At 36.4% G+C, this 17,225-nt stretch overlaps 1 protein-coding gene across 4 annotated transcripts in view; it reads left to right on the forward strand.

The window, feature by feature from the left end:
- The first annotated feature begins 1,439 nt into the window (after positions 1 to 1,439).
- Positions 1,440 to 17,225, forward strand: part of CHUK (component of inhibitor of nuclear factor kappa B kinase complex) — a 33,231-nt gene continuing 17,445 nt past the window's right edge. For 2 of the 4 annotated variants that reach the window (XR_005654702.1, XM_039871511.1), the window contains exons 1-11: positions 1,459 to 1,637; positions 5,499 to 5,593; positions 7,469 to 7,583; positions 8,237 to 8,306; positions 9,103 to 9,191; positions 10,333 to 10,422; positions 10,556 to 10,680; positions 10,864 to 10,971; positions 11,563 to 11,698; positions 15,844 to 16,038; positions 16,998 to 17,100. Coding sequence is in view for 3 of the 4 variants with exons in the window: in XM_039871511.1 (XP_039727445.1) it covers positions 1,533 to 1,637; positions 5,499 to 5,593; positions 7,469 to 7,583; positions 8,237 to 8,306; positions 9,103 to 9,191; positions 10,333 to 10,422; positions 10,556 to 10,680; positions 10,864 to 10,971; positions 11,563 to 11,698; positions 15,844 to 16,038; positions 16,998 to 17,100 (1,231 nt within the window). In the remaining variant the exon portion in view is untranslated. Of the gene's footprint in view, positions 1,638 to 5,498; positions 5,594 to 7,468; positions 7,584 to 8,236; positions 8,307 to 9,102; positions 9,192 to 10,332; positions 10,423 to 10,555; positions 10,681 to 10,863; positions 10,972 to 11,562; positions 11,699 to 15,843; positions 16,039 to 16,997; positions 17,101 to 17,225 lie in introns of all 4 variants that reach the window. The other 2 variants (XM_039871509.1, XM_039871510.1) reach the window with 2 other exon arrangements.

Genomic DNA, 17,225 nt, shown 5'->3' on the forward strand with positions numbered 1-17,225 from the left:
TGCCAGTGATCAATGAACTATGGGAAGCAACCAGGTTCCTGCAAAGATGGCCACTTCTCGGTGAGCGTAATCATGAGTATCCTCAGCATCTCTCCCTGGCTCTTCCAAGTGAGATTTAGGAGATTTCAGCCTCACTTGTGGAGATCAGACACACTCCAGTGTTGGCTATGCCATACACCTAGCAAATGAAGGCTTCATACTGTTAGGACAGCCCACCACAATCATCTATGCAGTATGCCCAGCTCTAAGGGATGTGTTGGAGGTAACATTTGTAATCACCTCCAAGTCTGATTCTCCAGCTTCATGGCTACCAAGCATGTATGGGAAACCAGAATTTCCAATACCATACATATTACTGATGACCAACACAACTTTGTAGCATGCAGGGTTCAATCTAATTGTATCATTCAAGAATTTTGGTGACAATAGACAACATTTGTTTTTGCCAAAAGCCTGGTCAATGCATATGCTGTGTCCACATGTAACATCTATGGTGTACAACCATATGTCACTGTTAGTTGTAATTCTGAGTTCACAGGCAGGGCTGTGCAAATGATGGTCCAAGTGCACATCTCAATAGAGGTTCAAGTGACCATGCTTAATGAAACCGACATATTTCTTAAGAGAATTTGAGTCCATGCTGATTGTGTTATACTTGGAGTGATTGGCAAGATCCCCAGATTCCATGAAGCTGTGACCAACTCTTAAAACGAGGAGCTGGTTTCCCTATGCTAAGGCAATCTGCTACTTGGAAGCACTTCTTGTTGCAGTAACCGCACTCCTGAAACGCCTCTGCAGCCCTCCATCACGCATAAAGCAATCCACACAACGAGGAACTACGGCACTGGCAAACCCATATCTGGATGACAGCAAGCTCTGTGAGGCATTTAGGGAGAAGTTACTAGGTCGAGAGAACATTCTTTACTTTGGAACAGCATCACATCCCTGAGTGCTTTGAGATTACAGGGGAGATACTGGGACAGGTATATAAGAAGAGCTGATCCCAACTCATCCATGGAACATGATTAAGGAGGCATGCGCGGGGAGGAAAAACTAAAGGCTAATGTATCAGTGGGCCTGTTAGCGCAGGATTCTGATTCCATAATATTTAAATCAGTGGAGGCTTTGCCAGTGCCAGCTCAGGAGGTGGTGGGGTTGGAGAATAGATGGCAGAGGTCTGAAGAAAGGTGAAGTGTAGATAGGAAAGGTGTGAAGTCTAAAAGACCAATACGGGACAGACTGGTTTGGAATATGATTTGAAGGAAATGTAGGGCCCGGAAAAAACAAGTGGGCTCTTTCAACCAGGAAAATGTCCAGAATACTTAGCGGTTTGAAAGCGCCTTCCTCTCTTTCCACTCTTTCGCCTGCAGGGTTGCTGCGGCGCCCTAGGAAAAGTTGGCGCGGGGCGGGGTTCCTGTGGCATTAACGGAAGTGACGCATCATCTCGCGAGAAGAAGGACGCGCGAGCCTCGGCGGCCCGGAACCGGCCTCAGTACCGTGGTGGAACCTGAGGCCGCTTGCCCTCCCGCCCCATGGAGCGGCCCCCGGGGCTGCGGCCGGGCGCGGGCGGGCCCTGGGAGATGCGGGAGCGGCTGGGCACTGGCGGCTTCGGGAACGTATGCCTGTACCAGCATCGGGTGAGGCGGGGCGCGCGAGGGAGCGGCGGTGGGTGTTTATCAAAGCCTCTGTGGAACACAGTGAATGTCAGTATGTGAGATCGTCGGTGAGACCTTGGGCAGTATTTTGGGCCAGTGAGCGTGTGTGTGTGTGTATGAGAGAGAGAGCGAGATTGATTGATTGATTGATTGTGCGTGTGAGCCTGGTGACTGAATCTGTAGTTGTATCTGAGGTCCTGGGTCAGCGTGTGTGAGATAGAGCTATTAGGGAGAACTTTGGGCTTGAATGTCAAGATGTGACAAGGTGTTTACTGAGTGTGGCAGTGCATGTGTGCTTCTGTGAACGTAGAGAGTGTTACGGTGTGTGAGGCAAATGCGCATCAGAGTGTGTGTTGTATTAGTGGATGAGATAATAGGGCTGAGGAGGGGGTCTACCTATTGGAACGTGTGTATTTGCGTGTGCTTTGAGGCCATTGTGTTATCAGTGGGTTTGGAGTAGACAAGGCAAGTTTTTTGGTGGGTCCACAGGTTAAGCTTTTGGAAGCAATAGGTACGCTTTGTAATTGGGAATGAGGGTTAGCTGCCGAAAATGACCATGACTTCACAAGGGAAGGAGATAGATTGGGAGAAAGGTGTTCTAGTCTAGTCGATGGAAGGCAGCAAACATCCGACTCAGGAATTTTGCACTGATTTAAATGAAAATGTTTAACCATTGTAGCAGCAGTTAATAATCATGTTTAAGCTCTTCATCTTTTGTTAACCTATGAAAGCTACGAATCCTTTGCCCAGAAAAATGCACAGAGGCACATCCATGCAGCATTATGCATTGCCATTTGAGAAAGTTCATGCTCTTCTGAAGGACATCCACAGACTTTTTAGATGTATAGACCCTAGACTAATAATATCTTCAGTATAGCCTTTGTTTTGTTAGCTGTAAAATGGTTATAATAACGTATATACATCACGGGTCTGTTTGAGAGTTAAGTAATGTGTGTAAAGCTAAATATAGTACTTGGCCCATGGTAAGCCTTCAGATATTAGCTCCTGCTGTTGTTGTGTTGTTGCTATTATCATCATCTTAATCATCATTAATTGACCATTAAAAAGGAAATGTCAGGATAAAAGTGTTCTTGGAAGATCTTTTTGTAAAAGTGAAATCTGAGTGGAAAAACATATGAGACGAGATGAGCAGTTAAGATAGTACTAAAATGCTTGCAAGAGGCCTGTGAATGGAGAAGTGAATTCAGGAGTAGAAATCATGATTTGCTGTCTTAAGGAATATAGGTGCGGGTAGAGAACCCATAATATAGGGTGAGAGGTAGAAGAGATGAGAGTCTACCTGGAAGGAACAGGCATGTTTGTGTGACAGTTACAATGACAAACGTCACTGATAGAACAAGAAATTTTGTGAAGTAGATTTCCAGATAGAGAGACTGTAGGAGGAACTCTTGGAGAGAGAGAGAATGAAAGATGAAAAACTAAAGCATTAAAGACTTTGAGAGCCAGACAAGTAGTAAATTTAATAATTCTCAAAGGGCGCATAAAGCACTCAAAGAGAAAAGAGAGGGAGCCAAGTACTTCCATTGGATGTTGCCTGTGGCCTTTTTATTGAAGCCTGACCATCAGCCTGGTCATAAGGAAAAAGTATGCATGCTGGCATGCTTTTATGACTGCTTTTCTTGGTTCCTGGTTGGGGACAGATGAATATCACCTTTTAAAAATTGTGGTAAAGAATATATAACATAAAATTTACCTTTTTATCCATTTTTAAGTGTACAGTGCAGTGGCATTAATACATTCACATCGTTGTGCTGCCATCACCACCATTCATTTACAGAGCTTTTTTATCTTCTGAAACTGAAACTGTACTTATTGAACAAGAACTTCCTATTTCCTCCTGTTGTGAGCCCCTGGCAACCACTATTCTACTTTCTTTCTCAATGGAATTTATCATTTTTTTCAGTGGAGGAGATTTGAGTCCTCTAGAATCTTAGAAACCTCTTAGGAACTTTCACGGTGTCCAGAGTGGACTTCCCCAAAACTGGGACATTTGACAACTAGGCCTGTAGTGAAAAGAGAAAAAATACTGTCAGGAGACTTGGAAACAGCGTCGTTACTTTTGCAAGCCTGACTTAGGGTTTGCATTTACAAGCTTTCAAGATCTTTGTGTTTTGGTGGAAGGCATGTCCCAGTATTTCATCTATACCTCTTAAATCACAATGAGAAAGAGAAAAGGGTGTGAGATGGTTTATTTAGCTGATTACTGTTCTGGGTGCTAAATGGTAGTGCCCAAATCAACAAAAACAGTATTTTCTGCCCTCAAGGAGATTTCAAGTCTCGTGGGAGAGGTAGACACAGAAATATTTCTAAGTACAGTATTGTAACCTATATAACGAAGGTATTTGTAAAGTAATATGGAAGCATGGCAAAATACCCAAAGAACTTCCTAGGAATAGGGTAGCACTTCTCAAACTGTGTTTGGAAAAACTAATCTTGTGAAACACTTTGAAAAAAGGATACTACAGCCAAATACATTGGGTAGATGCATATATAATATGCCTTCATTTGGAGAGTCATACCCACATTAGCATATTAAAAGCTCTGAGAAATCCTATAGTAAAGAAACTAATTTAATTTCGTATTTTCCAATTATTTCTTTGTGGTAAAATGTAACATTTACCATTTTAACCATTTTTAAGTGTACAGTTCTGTGGCATTAAGTACATTTACATTGTTGTGCAACCATCACCACTCTCCGTCTCTGGAATATTCCTTTTTTTTTTTTTTGCTAGACATAAACTTTCCACAGAGCAGTCTTTGTGAAAAGGTAGAATGCAGAAGGCCTTCACAGAGTATGTGAAATAGAAATTGAGAAGTTGAAGGATCTTACAGGATGGAATCTTTTTGGAATAGTTTCCTGCCTCATTTGTATGAGAATTTAGGGATTAATGTTGTTTATGGTTGGACCAGATTGTCTTCATGGTAGTAAAAACTTAAGTGGGACCTAGCTACAAACAGGTACCTGCTTAAAACAAAATAAAGGTTGAAGAGCATGAGGACTATGGTTGAGCTAGTTTGTAGTCTGTCTTAGTTCCTTCCTTCTATCTCTATACATTGACTATCTTATCTCTAGTTTCTACCTTCTACCGCTCCCCACTCTTTTCGCATACAAGTTATTTTCTATATATTTTCTTTACTCCTGTTTGGTCCTGACTGCTGTTCCTGGGCTGCATTATTACTATTGCCAGAATGTATGAAGTCTGGCTGTTTTCCCATAATGTGCACGAGGTGGGGTTTAATTTCAGTCAGAATTGGCTAAATTACTAATCATAAGCAAGAGATGTTAGGTTCATTTTATAAATATGGAAATAGAAGTACAATTATTGTTAGGAATTTTTAAATGTCATTTGAAATGCAAAGATTAAGAACTGATTTGGAGTTTTTTGTATTAGGTTTGGCCATATTAAAATTATTTTTTGAGGCCAAGAGCCCTGAATTATCCTCTTCTAGTTATGGTGGAGACTGGTGCCCTTGTCAGCTGTCTGCTCAGTCAGCTCAAAATGGGGATTGTTGGGGAGACAGGGTCTTTGTATTTTTCTAGCAGAATATATGAGACAGTGTTCTGAAGAGACCTGTTATAGAAACAGCATCAGTCACTTTTTGCTTGTGTGCTTTGGTGTATTTGGTCAGTTTTAAAGCATTGGTTTAATAGTTTCATGGCTTACCTAGTAAAAGCATTGGCTCAAGAGAGATGTAGATAAATATGTTCGATTAGTAAAGCTAAAAAGTTTTGTTTCTCTAGGTTGGCTTTTCTTTGATAGCAAGTAAATCTGCACAAGAACCGAATTTATATTTTTTTTCTGTTGATTTTTATTTTGGCAGGAACTTGATCTCAAAATAGCAATTAAGTCTTGTCGCCTAGAGCTTAGTACCAAAAACAGAGAACGATGGTGCCATGAAATCCAGATCATGAAAAAGTAAGTGAACTTGGCTTATATTCCTGAGTTCTGCAGCCCAGCTAGATGTCTTCATAGAGAAGGAGGCCAGGAATCTATTCTTCTTAGGATCTTTTTGGGAATATATTTTTCTCTTTTTCATTAATTAGATGTGTTCTATTTCAAATAATAATATCATATTATGATTAAGTAGGTTTACTTTAAAAAGTCAGCTTTTTAAACTAAAATCTAATAATACAGTAGGTGTTATTAGATTCACCCCTGTGAGGGCAGAATCTGTTTCTTCTGGATCTTGGTCAGTGCTCATCTCTTATTCTTTCTGGTTAAATAATAATCATTACTCTCATTTCTTTACTCTAACTTCTTTACTTTAAAATAGTGTATCTATTGCTTTGTAAAAAACTTAGCCCAAAACTTAGTGGCTTAAAATAACAAGCATTTAGTATCTCACAGTTTCCATGGTTTCGGAATTTGGAAATGACTTAGCTGGGTTTCAGAAGATCCCTCCTGAAACATCCCAGAATGTTGACTGGAGCTGCAGTCATCCAGAGGCTTGAGTGGGGCTGGAGTATTCACTTCCATGCTCATTTATATGCCTATTGGCTAAAGGCATCAATTTCTCATATCTGGGCCTCTCCATAGGAAAGCTTGATTGTCTTCATGACATGGCAGCTAGCTTTCCCCAAAGCGAGTGATCTGAGAAAGAGATGAAAGCCGACATATCTTTTATGATCTTTCCTTGGAAGTTGTACTCCATCCTCTCCACCATATTGTTTGTTAGTTAGAAATGAGTCACTAAGTACAGCCTACATACAAATAAGAGGAGGAGAATTAAACTCTTGAAGGGAGAAGTGGATATATTTTAAAATTTCCACAAGTAGTGTGCTAAGTTCTTTACAAATAATTCTTTTAGTTGTCACAGCAACCCTGTATTTAGGTATTATTCCTGTTTTATAGATGAGGAAGTTGAAGCTCATAGAGTCATAAAGCTGGTAGGTAAGAGAGTCTGGATTTGAAATAAGGACTTTTTGACTCTTTATCTGTTCTCAGTTCACTTTAATGCTTCTCAAACTTGGCTATATGGCAGAATCACCAGGAAAAATATGAAATAAAATTCTTGTTAAAAATATAAATTCTCATGTCCTAGACGTAGAGATTCTCTTTCCTTAGGTTCTTAAGACCTGGGGATCTATTTTAGTTTTGATATTCACTGCATCATGATGATGATAATGATGAAGAGGAGGAGGAGGAGGGGGTGGAGGAGGAGGAGGAAGGCTGGGATGATATATTGTTAACTTAAAAAAAGATGTTAGAAAACAATGTATAGCATGATTCAGTATGGATTGAAAATATATTTGTGCACAGATAAAAAACTGGAAGGTAATATGCCAAATTTTAATTTTTTTCATTTTTATTTTTTATTGTCTTATATTACTTGTTTATTATCATTTATACAAAATTTTAAATGTGTTCATTTCACCTCTGGATGACATTGTAAGTGATTATGGGAGAGGCAGAATGATAAAGGCTTTGGAGCCAGACTGCCAGATTTGAATCTCACTTGACCACCTACTTGCTTTGTGATCTTATATTGCTTAACCAATTTGTGCTTCAGTTTTCTCCTATGTGATGAGACTATTAATAAATCTACCTATAGTAAGATTCTTGTGACAAGTGAGTTAACATATGTAAAGTGCTTACTTCTTGGCATGGAGAAATATAATTGTAACACTGATAGTATTTTTATCTATATTTTTTAAATTATTAAAATGAGAAATTAGAATATTATAAATAATGCCAGCCTTTTTTTCCCTCACTGCCCCTCAACTTCCATTTCAAAGCCAGTCCCTTTTCATTGGAAAAAAATTTTTGACTAGGTTTTCCTCTTCTTGTTAGGTTGAACCACTCCAATGTTGTAAAGGCCTGTGATGTTCCTGAGGAATTGAATTTTTTGATTAATGATGTACCTCTTCTAGCAATGGAATATTGTTCTGGAGGAGATCTTCGGAAGGTAGTATGGATGTTTTGAGATAGTAAGGTAGTAAATGATAAGATAGTAAATCACAAACTTCAGCAGTGTTTAAATCACATTCAATATGATAATCTAGAATAAGGGTCGGTAAACAATGGCCTGTTACTTGTTTTTATGACTGCTTTTTTACTACAGCAACAGCATTGAGTAGTTGTGACAGAGACCATATGGCCTACAAAGCCTAAAGTATTTACTGTTTGGCCTTTACAGGGAATATTAGCTAACGCCTGATTTTTAAACATGTACTTTTTTGTTGGAGGTGATGTGTGCAGGATGAGACTGTATTGGTGATCTTAGATCAAAAATATCAATGTTTAAGGTGTTTATAAAAAAGTTTTTTCTCTACTGCAAATCTTTCCCATCTTATTTTAAATTTGCCATGTGGATACTTTTTAACATATGTGAGATTTTTCAACCTTTTTCAATTTCACATTTCTCCCCTTTATCTTTACTCATATAAGCCTTGTCATGAAATTTACATGTTCTCCGTATGAATTCGGTAATTTTCCCCATCTGATATTAATCATGACTTATTTTAATATTCTCTTAGAGTATAGTAATTAATGTGTCACTATTACTGTCCAGTAATATTGGCAGTATACATTTTTAGACTTCTTTTTTTTTTTCATTAGCTACTCAATAAACCAGAAAATTGCTGTGGACTTAAAGAAAGCCAGATACTTTCTTTACTGAACGATATAGGTATGTAATCAATATGAAAATACTATCATAATGTAATGCCCCTTTGGTCCATAAAAGAGATTCTATATGCTACCACAAAGCATATATTTTTAATAATATAAGAAATTGTCAGAAAAATTTAACTATTACTGTTGATGCTAAATTAAAACTAGGATATTTTGTTATTTTTTTGTTTTGTTTTTGACTAGGAGTCCATTTTTGACACATAGATGTCCAACTACCACTGATCAAAAAAAAAAAATGATGTGAAATGGCCTTATTCAGTTTTGTGCTCCCTTCCTCCCTGATTAACATAGTAATTTTATTTACCAGTGGCATTGCATCTCATGGGAATAGGTTCTCAAGTCAACTCTTAGGGTGAAATTTCTTGTTAATCATATTTAATCCTGAAAAATCCCTAAAACCCTTGGAGCAAGCTCAAAAGCCAGGAATATGTTTATATACTTTGATTTTACTTCTTTTCCTAGATCATGGAGGCTAAAGTCTAGTTGAAGAGAGTGATTTAGGTGGGAGGGAAAAGCTACAAGGATAAATTTAGGAATTTTCTCAATTGCTTGTTCCATTTCTTTTTAATGTTAATTCTCATTAGTTAAATGAGCATATATTATAATTTTCTGCCATATTTGTAAATGTTAATTGGATTTTCTGTGGTGAAAATCTGAACTGCTGTAATATCATTAATCATGTAGTTATGATGGTCCATATAAATTTGAGCATCAGAAATACAAAACTTGAGATGAATTTTTTTTAATTCAGTGCTTTCTCTGACCTCAAATAAACTTTAAACATTTTTTAGGGTCTGGGATCCGATATTTGCATGAAAACAAAATAATACATCGTGATCTAAAACCTGAAAACATAGTTCTTCAGGATGTCGGTGGAAAGGTAGGTGAAAACTGAAGAAATGTTTCGTACCATTTGAATACAGCCTTCCTGATATGGTTAGTCTTCGAGGTTTGATGCCCTTCCATAGTACTCTGTAGTTTTTCTACCCAGCCCTCACTACACTGTGGTTTTGTGTTTAGTTGTTTGTCTCCTCTGCTAATACAGCTCCATTAGAGAAGGAACTGCACCTGTCTTGTTCACTTCTGTTTTTCGAGCGTGGTGTCTAGCAGAGATAGTAAGCAGTGAGTATATAATTTATTAATCCTTACGAAACACATCCAGAAAAGACACACATCCCGAGTCTGCTTTTCTTTAAAAGTACATTTACATAAGTATATTTTTTGATTTTAAAAAAACTTTCATTTGACCTAAAAGTCCTAAGTTCTATATTTAATTAAAATTCAAAACCTTGATTTCTCAGATTCTTAAATGGGTCATCTTGAGAACCAAAAATTGTGAATTGATTACTGAAATATTTGTTTTTGTCAGAATAATTTGAGCAGTTTTCTTGCTGTTAGCACCCAAGTTTCATCCTAATAAAGACATAAAGCCAAGAGTCTGAACTTTGAATTCAGTTGTGTGGTCTTTTAGTTAGTGAAGATGGTGATGGGTTGGAGGTGATGAAACCTATGCTTGTTTGGCACCAACTGTCTCTGCCTTTTTTTTTTGTATCTAAAGACTAGGATATTCTTGAGGTTAGGTGGATATTTACATTTACTCACATTGATCTACTATAAGATGGCATGATCTTCAAGTTTGGAAGTCACCCTTACCTTTGCCTTTCAGTTTAATGGATCAAACTTATTCTGAGTATATTAAATAAAAATTAATAGCCAATCTGTATTTGTTTTTACCATGTACAAGGCACTGTGTTGAATTCTTTTCTTTCACTATTTCATTGAATCATAATAACAATTCTGTGAAGGAGGGATTGTTAGTAATACCATCATATAGGAAATTAAGAGAAATTAAGTAACTCGATCAAGAGCATGTGGCTAGTTAAGTGGTAGAGCTCAGGCTTGAAAGACATTTGTTATCCTAGAGCCCAAGCTCTTCACCACCATCCCCTCCAGACCCTTGTAAGACATTGTTGCCTTTCCTTTTCAAATTTCTCAACCATTTAATACTTATTGATTTGCAGATTATACATAAAATAATTGATCTGGGATATGCCAAGGACGTCGATCAAGGAAGTCTGTGTACGTCTTTTGTGGGAACATTGCAATATCTGGTAAGACGTGTTGTTTCTTTGAATATGAGTTTACAAGATTCTCTTTATTTCTGAAGGTCATTAATATAGTGGTTCAAAAATAAAGTAGATTTTATCTTATAGTGTGATGTTTAAAGCATTTTTTCTTTTTAAGGCCCCAGAGCTCTTTGAAAATAAGCCTTACACAGCCACTGTTGATTATTGGAGCTTTGGGACCATGGTGTTTGAATGTATTGCTGGCTATAGGCCTTTTTTGCATCATATGCAGCCATTTACCTGGTAAGAAATGGATGAGAACTTTGCTGTACTTAATGGGAATGGAACTTTTTAGTTGCCTGCTTTTTCCTTCTCTCTTTATGTGGTATAGTTGCCTTTTAAACACATAATTGAATAAAATTAAATGGCAGAAATCTTAGGGTATTTGTGAGAATCAGGTTGTCAACTGAGGTGACTTTTTTATAGGCATGAGAAGATTAAGAAGAAGGATCCAAAGTGTATATTTGCATGCGAAGAGATGACAGGAGAAGTTCGGTTTAGTAGTCATTTACCTCAACCAAATAGCCTGTGTAGGTAAGTATGTTTCAGTGAGGAAGTTCACCTCAGTTTCTTCATCATTGTAAAAGAAAAATAGAGTTGTCTGTTCCAAGTAGTATTATCCAGTAGAACTTTCTGTGATGATGGAAATATTTTATAGCTGTGCTGGCCACATGAAGCCATTGAGCCCTTGAAAGGTGAACAGTGTGACTGAACTGAATATTAAATTTTATTTAATTTTAATTAACAAGTGTAAATGCAAATAGCCACTTGTGACTAGTGGCTACCATATTGGACAACGCAAGTCTAGTGAGAACAAGAACTGCTGCCATTTAACTGATTGGTTTAAGTGCTAGGAAGATTCCTGGGATACTGAATTAAACGGGTTCCTTGGAGAATGGAACTCGACTTGCCTGTTGGAGTTGCCAGTAACTATCTTACCTATGTGAGTTTTGAGTTATTTTTTGTGGAAAAAGTTTCTTCCCTGTCATTTCATGAATTAATTGAAAGTAAGATACAAAATAATATAGAGAAAGGAAATGGACAACCTATAAAATTACCTTTTTCACAGTACTAAAGGAAAATTGGAACATAATGATTTTCACCCTATTTTTGTACATTTTCTAGTTTAATAGTAGAACCCATGGAAAACTGGCTACAGTTGATGCTGAATTGGGATCCTCAGCAGAGAGGAGGACCTGTTGATCTTACTTCAAAGCAGCCAAGATGTTTTGTATTAATGGATCACATTCTGAATTTGAAGGTTAGTTTAAATGGTCTGCTTCATAAGACTTGCATTAAAGTTAACAAGTTTATTTGGAAAATTAGTATAAATATATTTTAATAATCTTTTCCTAATGCTTATTTGGAAAATAAATTTATATTTTTAGAGATGATGCATTTTAATTTTTTTAATAAGCCTTCCCAGTTTTATTTTTAAGTTGTCTTTGTTGATTACTCCTTTGAAGCATCTTTTGAATTTTCCCCTTCTTTACATTGGTGCCATTATCGCCTCATTCATTTAGGTCTAATCATATTGGATTTGGTTTGATGAAGAAGGTTCCTACCTGGCTTACATGCCTCTATACTTTTTCCCATCTTGTAGTCCATGTAGCATGAACATCTTATAGTCCATGCAGCCCAACTCATTTTCTGAAAATACTTTTTTATTTTTCTAAGAAACTAACATAGTTTTTTCTTGCCTACCAAGTCAAGTCTAAACTGATCTGCCTTGCTTTTTTGGGCTTTCCTAATCCAGGTCCACCCCAACCATGTTCCTGCCTCATACCAGCTTCTTTTATCCTTTACTTCATTCAGGACCAGCTTGTAACTAACTGCTTATGCCATCAAGCTTTATCTTTGTGCTTTGAGAGATGCTATCCTTCTACCCAGAAAGATCTGTATCTGTGTTTATCTCCTTACCTGCACTGGTGCATATTCAACACTCCTTTTCTCTGAATAGTTTCTGCCACAATATTTTATTGTTTCTCATCTTCCACTCATGCCTCTCCATATAAATTGTTTTCTTCAATGCTGGAATTGCTTTTACTATTTTCATTAACAATCATGCACCCTACTACCACACCATCCCTACCTTGGCATTCTGTATAAAGCAGGGCATGTACCAGGTTCTCAGTAAATCTTCATTGATACGAATGAGAGGTTCTTTTATGCCGTATACCCAGAAACAACTCTTATCTGCAATCTTTCCGTATTTGTTGATTGCTTGGAATAAAAAGTATTTCTGAAATTGAAATGAGAATGTATAATCATATAAAGTTTTACTCTAATTTGGCATACTTTTTAAATAGAAACTTAAGCCCATATTGATGTCATTGTTGGCTAACAGTGAAAAGATATCTGGCTTCTTGATTTGATTTTCTTCTGTGCCAAGGAATAAATCATCCCTCAGTGTGTTAGCCAAGCAAGACTGGGTGATGCCCTTTAGTTCTTTGTTGCCTCCAGTAAATTTTGATTTTTATCTCAGATGTTTTTCAGACTTGTCATGGTAATCGTAGCATCATTTGTACTTTGAAGGGGTCCGTAAGCGTCTGCTTGTCATAGAGTATGGGGAAAGAGTCCTTCCTGTGTGTTTTGTGGTCTGTGGATTTTAGTTCAACTTGCAGCACCATTATTTACCTATCTGTGAATCTGGCAAATATTGATTGATTGATTGATTGATCAGGTTCAGTAATATCTTCTTTAAAGGATCAATATTACTGTGAGGTTTTCCAGAATAAGATATGCATACAATAGGATTCATAGTAGTTCAGGGATGCTTCCTAGACATGTTAATAACACTGAATTTTGAAAGATAAGTAAGAGTTAATCAGGGAAATGGGTAAGGAGAAAGATTTACAGGCAGAGGAATATCATGAACACAGAAGCATGAGCTGTAAAACAGCTTGGTATTATTGTAGGGCATTTTCCTAAGGTGTTTGTTTATTATCTTGTTCAATGAGGGAATAACGTAGTTGATTTGCATGTAAAAAAGAAATCAACAAAGAAGTTACTGAAATTTTTTTTCCTTTAAAAAAGTTTTGAGAGTCTGATCACATATTTTTCCAACTATTTATTATGAAAAACTTTATATATGTAAAAAAGCTGAAAAAAGTGTAGTGAACTTGCCACTGATGATAATGATGAAATAGGAGTATTTAATTATTCCTTCTTTGTCTCTTCTTTCATGCCCCTAAGAGTAACTATATCTCTAAGAGTCTCTCGTTGGTTCTCTTTTTCCATATTAATTTTTCTTCCTTTTCCTTGGCAATTTCTTCATTTGTGTAACTTTAGTTGTATAAACTGAATATGTATAACTCCCAAATTTAATCTTCTCAGTTGTGACTTTTCTGCAGAGTATTTATAACTTCTGTATAACTACATTTGGTGGTCCCATTGGCACCTAAGAATTTATTTAAAACTGAACATATTTGCTTCATTAAATCTTCTACTCATAGCTTTTCCTTTGCTTCTTACTTGCAGTATCACCTTTCCAGGTACCTAGGTTGGAAACTTTGACTACTCTTTTTTCTTCAATCTACATATCCAATTATTTTGTCAGATTTATCCTTTGAATGTTTTAACAGTTCTGAGCTTTTCAGGGTCTCAATTTAGAAAGCCTTCCATAGTTCCTTTTTGCTTATTGAATAAAGTTCAAACTCTTACAGTGGCATTCAGAATCTATCTTGGTCTCATTTCAGCCCTTCCAGCCTGATCTCCTATTATGTCTAAGGGGGCATCGTTTTAGTTAAATTTGAACTGGATTATTTATATTCTCTGATTGTACTCATCCCTTTCTACCTCTCTGTCTACCTTAGAAGAACTTTACTTCTTGCAATTTTTTTCTCATTCTAATCTTTCTTCTTTTTCAAAATTTAGGTCAAATAGTGCCTCCTTTAATAAATGCCCCTTTCTTCCTACCAAGTAAGCTCTTTTGGAATCTGCACAATGCATTATTATAGTACCAACTGCATTTTGTCTTCTATTTTAGTTCTCTTAATGTTTCTTGATATCTTCCATTTGACTATTATCCTGTGGAGGTTTTAAGGATCATAAGTTACGTTACTCAGTTTGCATACCCATACCACAACACACTTAATAGTATGTACCGTAGTAGACACTCATTAAATATTTGAGTGAGCAAAAGGATAACTTTAAGTTGTATTTCCTTTCCCTTACTTTTGCCCCCTCTGGCTCAGCTTTGATAGTGGGATATCATAATCACTTACCCTAATTTGACATATACCCTATATAAAAGTAAATATCCACTTTAGGATTTTTGTCCTAAGTTTCTGCTGTTGCTCTTAGTAGCAGCTGTCAAAGTGTGCAATCTATCTAGGCTGGGAAGGAATGGAAGGTCTCCCTTGGTGTACTTTTGTTGTACATCTATGTCAACTTTGGAAATTCCCTTCTCTTCCCCCTACCTTTTTTAAACATAAAAGGTTTATTATAAAAGGAAAGTTAATGCTTTGTCTCTGTAATAAGCATTTCCAGCAGAGAGAATTTTAATCATTTGCATATACTCAATGTAAGACATTGGAGAAACATAGGTATTAATTTTGTATGGCCTATCTAAGGACAGTGGAAGATTTAAAATCATGTTGTGTTAAAAGAAAAAAAACCTGACCTCTAACTCTGTGGCTGTCCTTGATTACCTGAATAATGTTTAACTCAGTTTCACACTTAATTTGGCCTGTATCAGGCTCCTGCTTTCAATGGGGCTTTAGGTGAGAGTAATTAGACTTTTCTTATCCAACTTTGGGCCCTTAATCAGGTCATTGCTCTAGGATTTGGCTGCCTTATCTGAAAAATGAGGATAACAGTGCTTCTTCCTATTTAAAGAGAGGCCCAGCTCATCTATCAGATGATTATTTCTTGAGACATTGTAAGGTGGTCAGACAGATATGAGTTTAGATCTAAGTTCTACCAATTGTTAGCTGTGTGATCCCTAACAAGGTCTCAGAGCTCTGATTTTTCCCTTTGCAAAAAATGGAGATTAGAAGATCTAATTAACAGGATGTTATGTTAAACATTAAGCACTTAACTCTGGTTGGCATCTACTAGGCATTTCATAAATGGGAACGTTTCCTTCCAGGTCTGTGATATGGTTTCTCAGAATAAATGTTGCCTTTTTAAATTGAGGTTTTTATTTCTTGATTTTTTTGCATCCTTAGAACTTTGAAACTTTATTCTTTGGAACTAACATCTGTTGTAAGAGAAAAGCAAGCTCTTCAGTTTTCAGAATGTCATTTTATAATTATGGAAGATATCTCACTTTGGAAAATGATTGAACCTTGTTTAGTGTAGAGATAATACCTTTCACTCATATTTTCTTAGTTTCTAGCACTGCATCTTTTATGTAGCAGATGATCAATAATCATTTCTCTTTTTTCTTATTTATTTATACAGATAGTACACATCCTAAATATGACTTCTGCAAAGATAATTTCTTTTCTGTTACCACCTGATGAAAGTCTTCATTCACTGCAGTCTCGTATTGAGCATGAAACTGGAATAAACACTGGTTCTCAAGAGCTTCTTTCAGAGACGGGAATTTCTCTGGATCCTCGGAAACCAGCCTCTCAATGTGTTCTAGATGGAGTAGTAAGAGAATTCTAATATACCTAGAAGAATATAAGAAATTTGCATAGAGAGAGATTGCATGCTCTGCATTTTGAAATCCCTTGGCGGGTGGTGCACATCTTGTAATTCTTTTAGTTTAATTCTACTCTTTTATTGCTTTGCAAGATAAACAAGATAGAAGAGAAACATTCGTTGTTTTGAACTTTGTATGATTTTCTCTTTGGTGCTAGTTCTCTCCTCCCTCTTTTTTTCCCTTTTTGTCTTAAGGCCCAGAACCTTGAAATTAGACCAGCAGTCTCATAGGTCCTGTCAGGATAAATGGATGGTATAATGATTATGGTTATGACCCTTTTTTCATTTTATTTGACTTTATTGAGGCATATTTTATATATAATATAATTTACCCATTTCAAGTGTACAATTCAGGATATTTTTGTTTTTTGTTTTAGTAAATTTACCTGTGCAGCTATTACCATAGATCAGTTTTAAAACATTTGCATCTCAATGTCTTCATATCCATTAACTGTTAATCTCCATTCTGCCCACCCCATGCAATCACTAATTTCTATCTTTTTGGATTTACCTTTTCTGAACGTTTCATATAAATGGATCATGTAAATGAATCATATAACCTGTGTCAGACTTCTTGTACTTAGCATTATGTTTTTGAGGTTCATTTGTGTTATAGCAGGTATCTATTTTATTCCTTTTGATTACCGAATAGTATTTCCATTCTATGGATATATGTTGTTATGAATTTTAGCTTTTGTCCTTTTGGGTTTGGTGATTTTTACTTTAGCCCATACTGAAGTTTTTAATTTATTTTTCCTAAACAAAAGTTTAGACCCTAAATCTGTATCTGCTAATGAACATTGACTTTGTTCATTTGCATTTCAGAGTAGGAAATCTGGTGCTTAAATACTTAGAGAACTTAGGGTGCTCAAAGATCTTTCTTTTTAATTGTTCGTTTCTTTTTTCAGAGAGGCTGTGATAGCTATATGGTTTATTTGTTTGATAAAAGTAAGACTGTATATGAAGGACCATTCGCCTCCAGAAGTTTATCTGACTGTGTAAATTATATTGGTAAGTCTAGTCCATTTATTGACTGAGCTTTAAACCTGAAATAATATAAGTTTGACTCAACATGATTACTGGAAATGGTCTTTGGTGTTTTTGTTCTGTATCTCATACTTTAGGTTTCTATTCGT

Source organism: Pteropus medius, unplaced genomic scaffold (assembly GCF_902729225.1).
Source record: "Pteropus medius unplaced genomic scaffold, Ma_sr-lr_union100, whole genome shotgun sequence".
Classification (NCBI taxonomy): Eukaryota; Metazoa; Chordata; class Mammalia; order Chiroptera; family Pteropodidae; genus Pteropus; species Pteropus medius.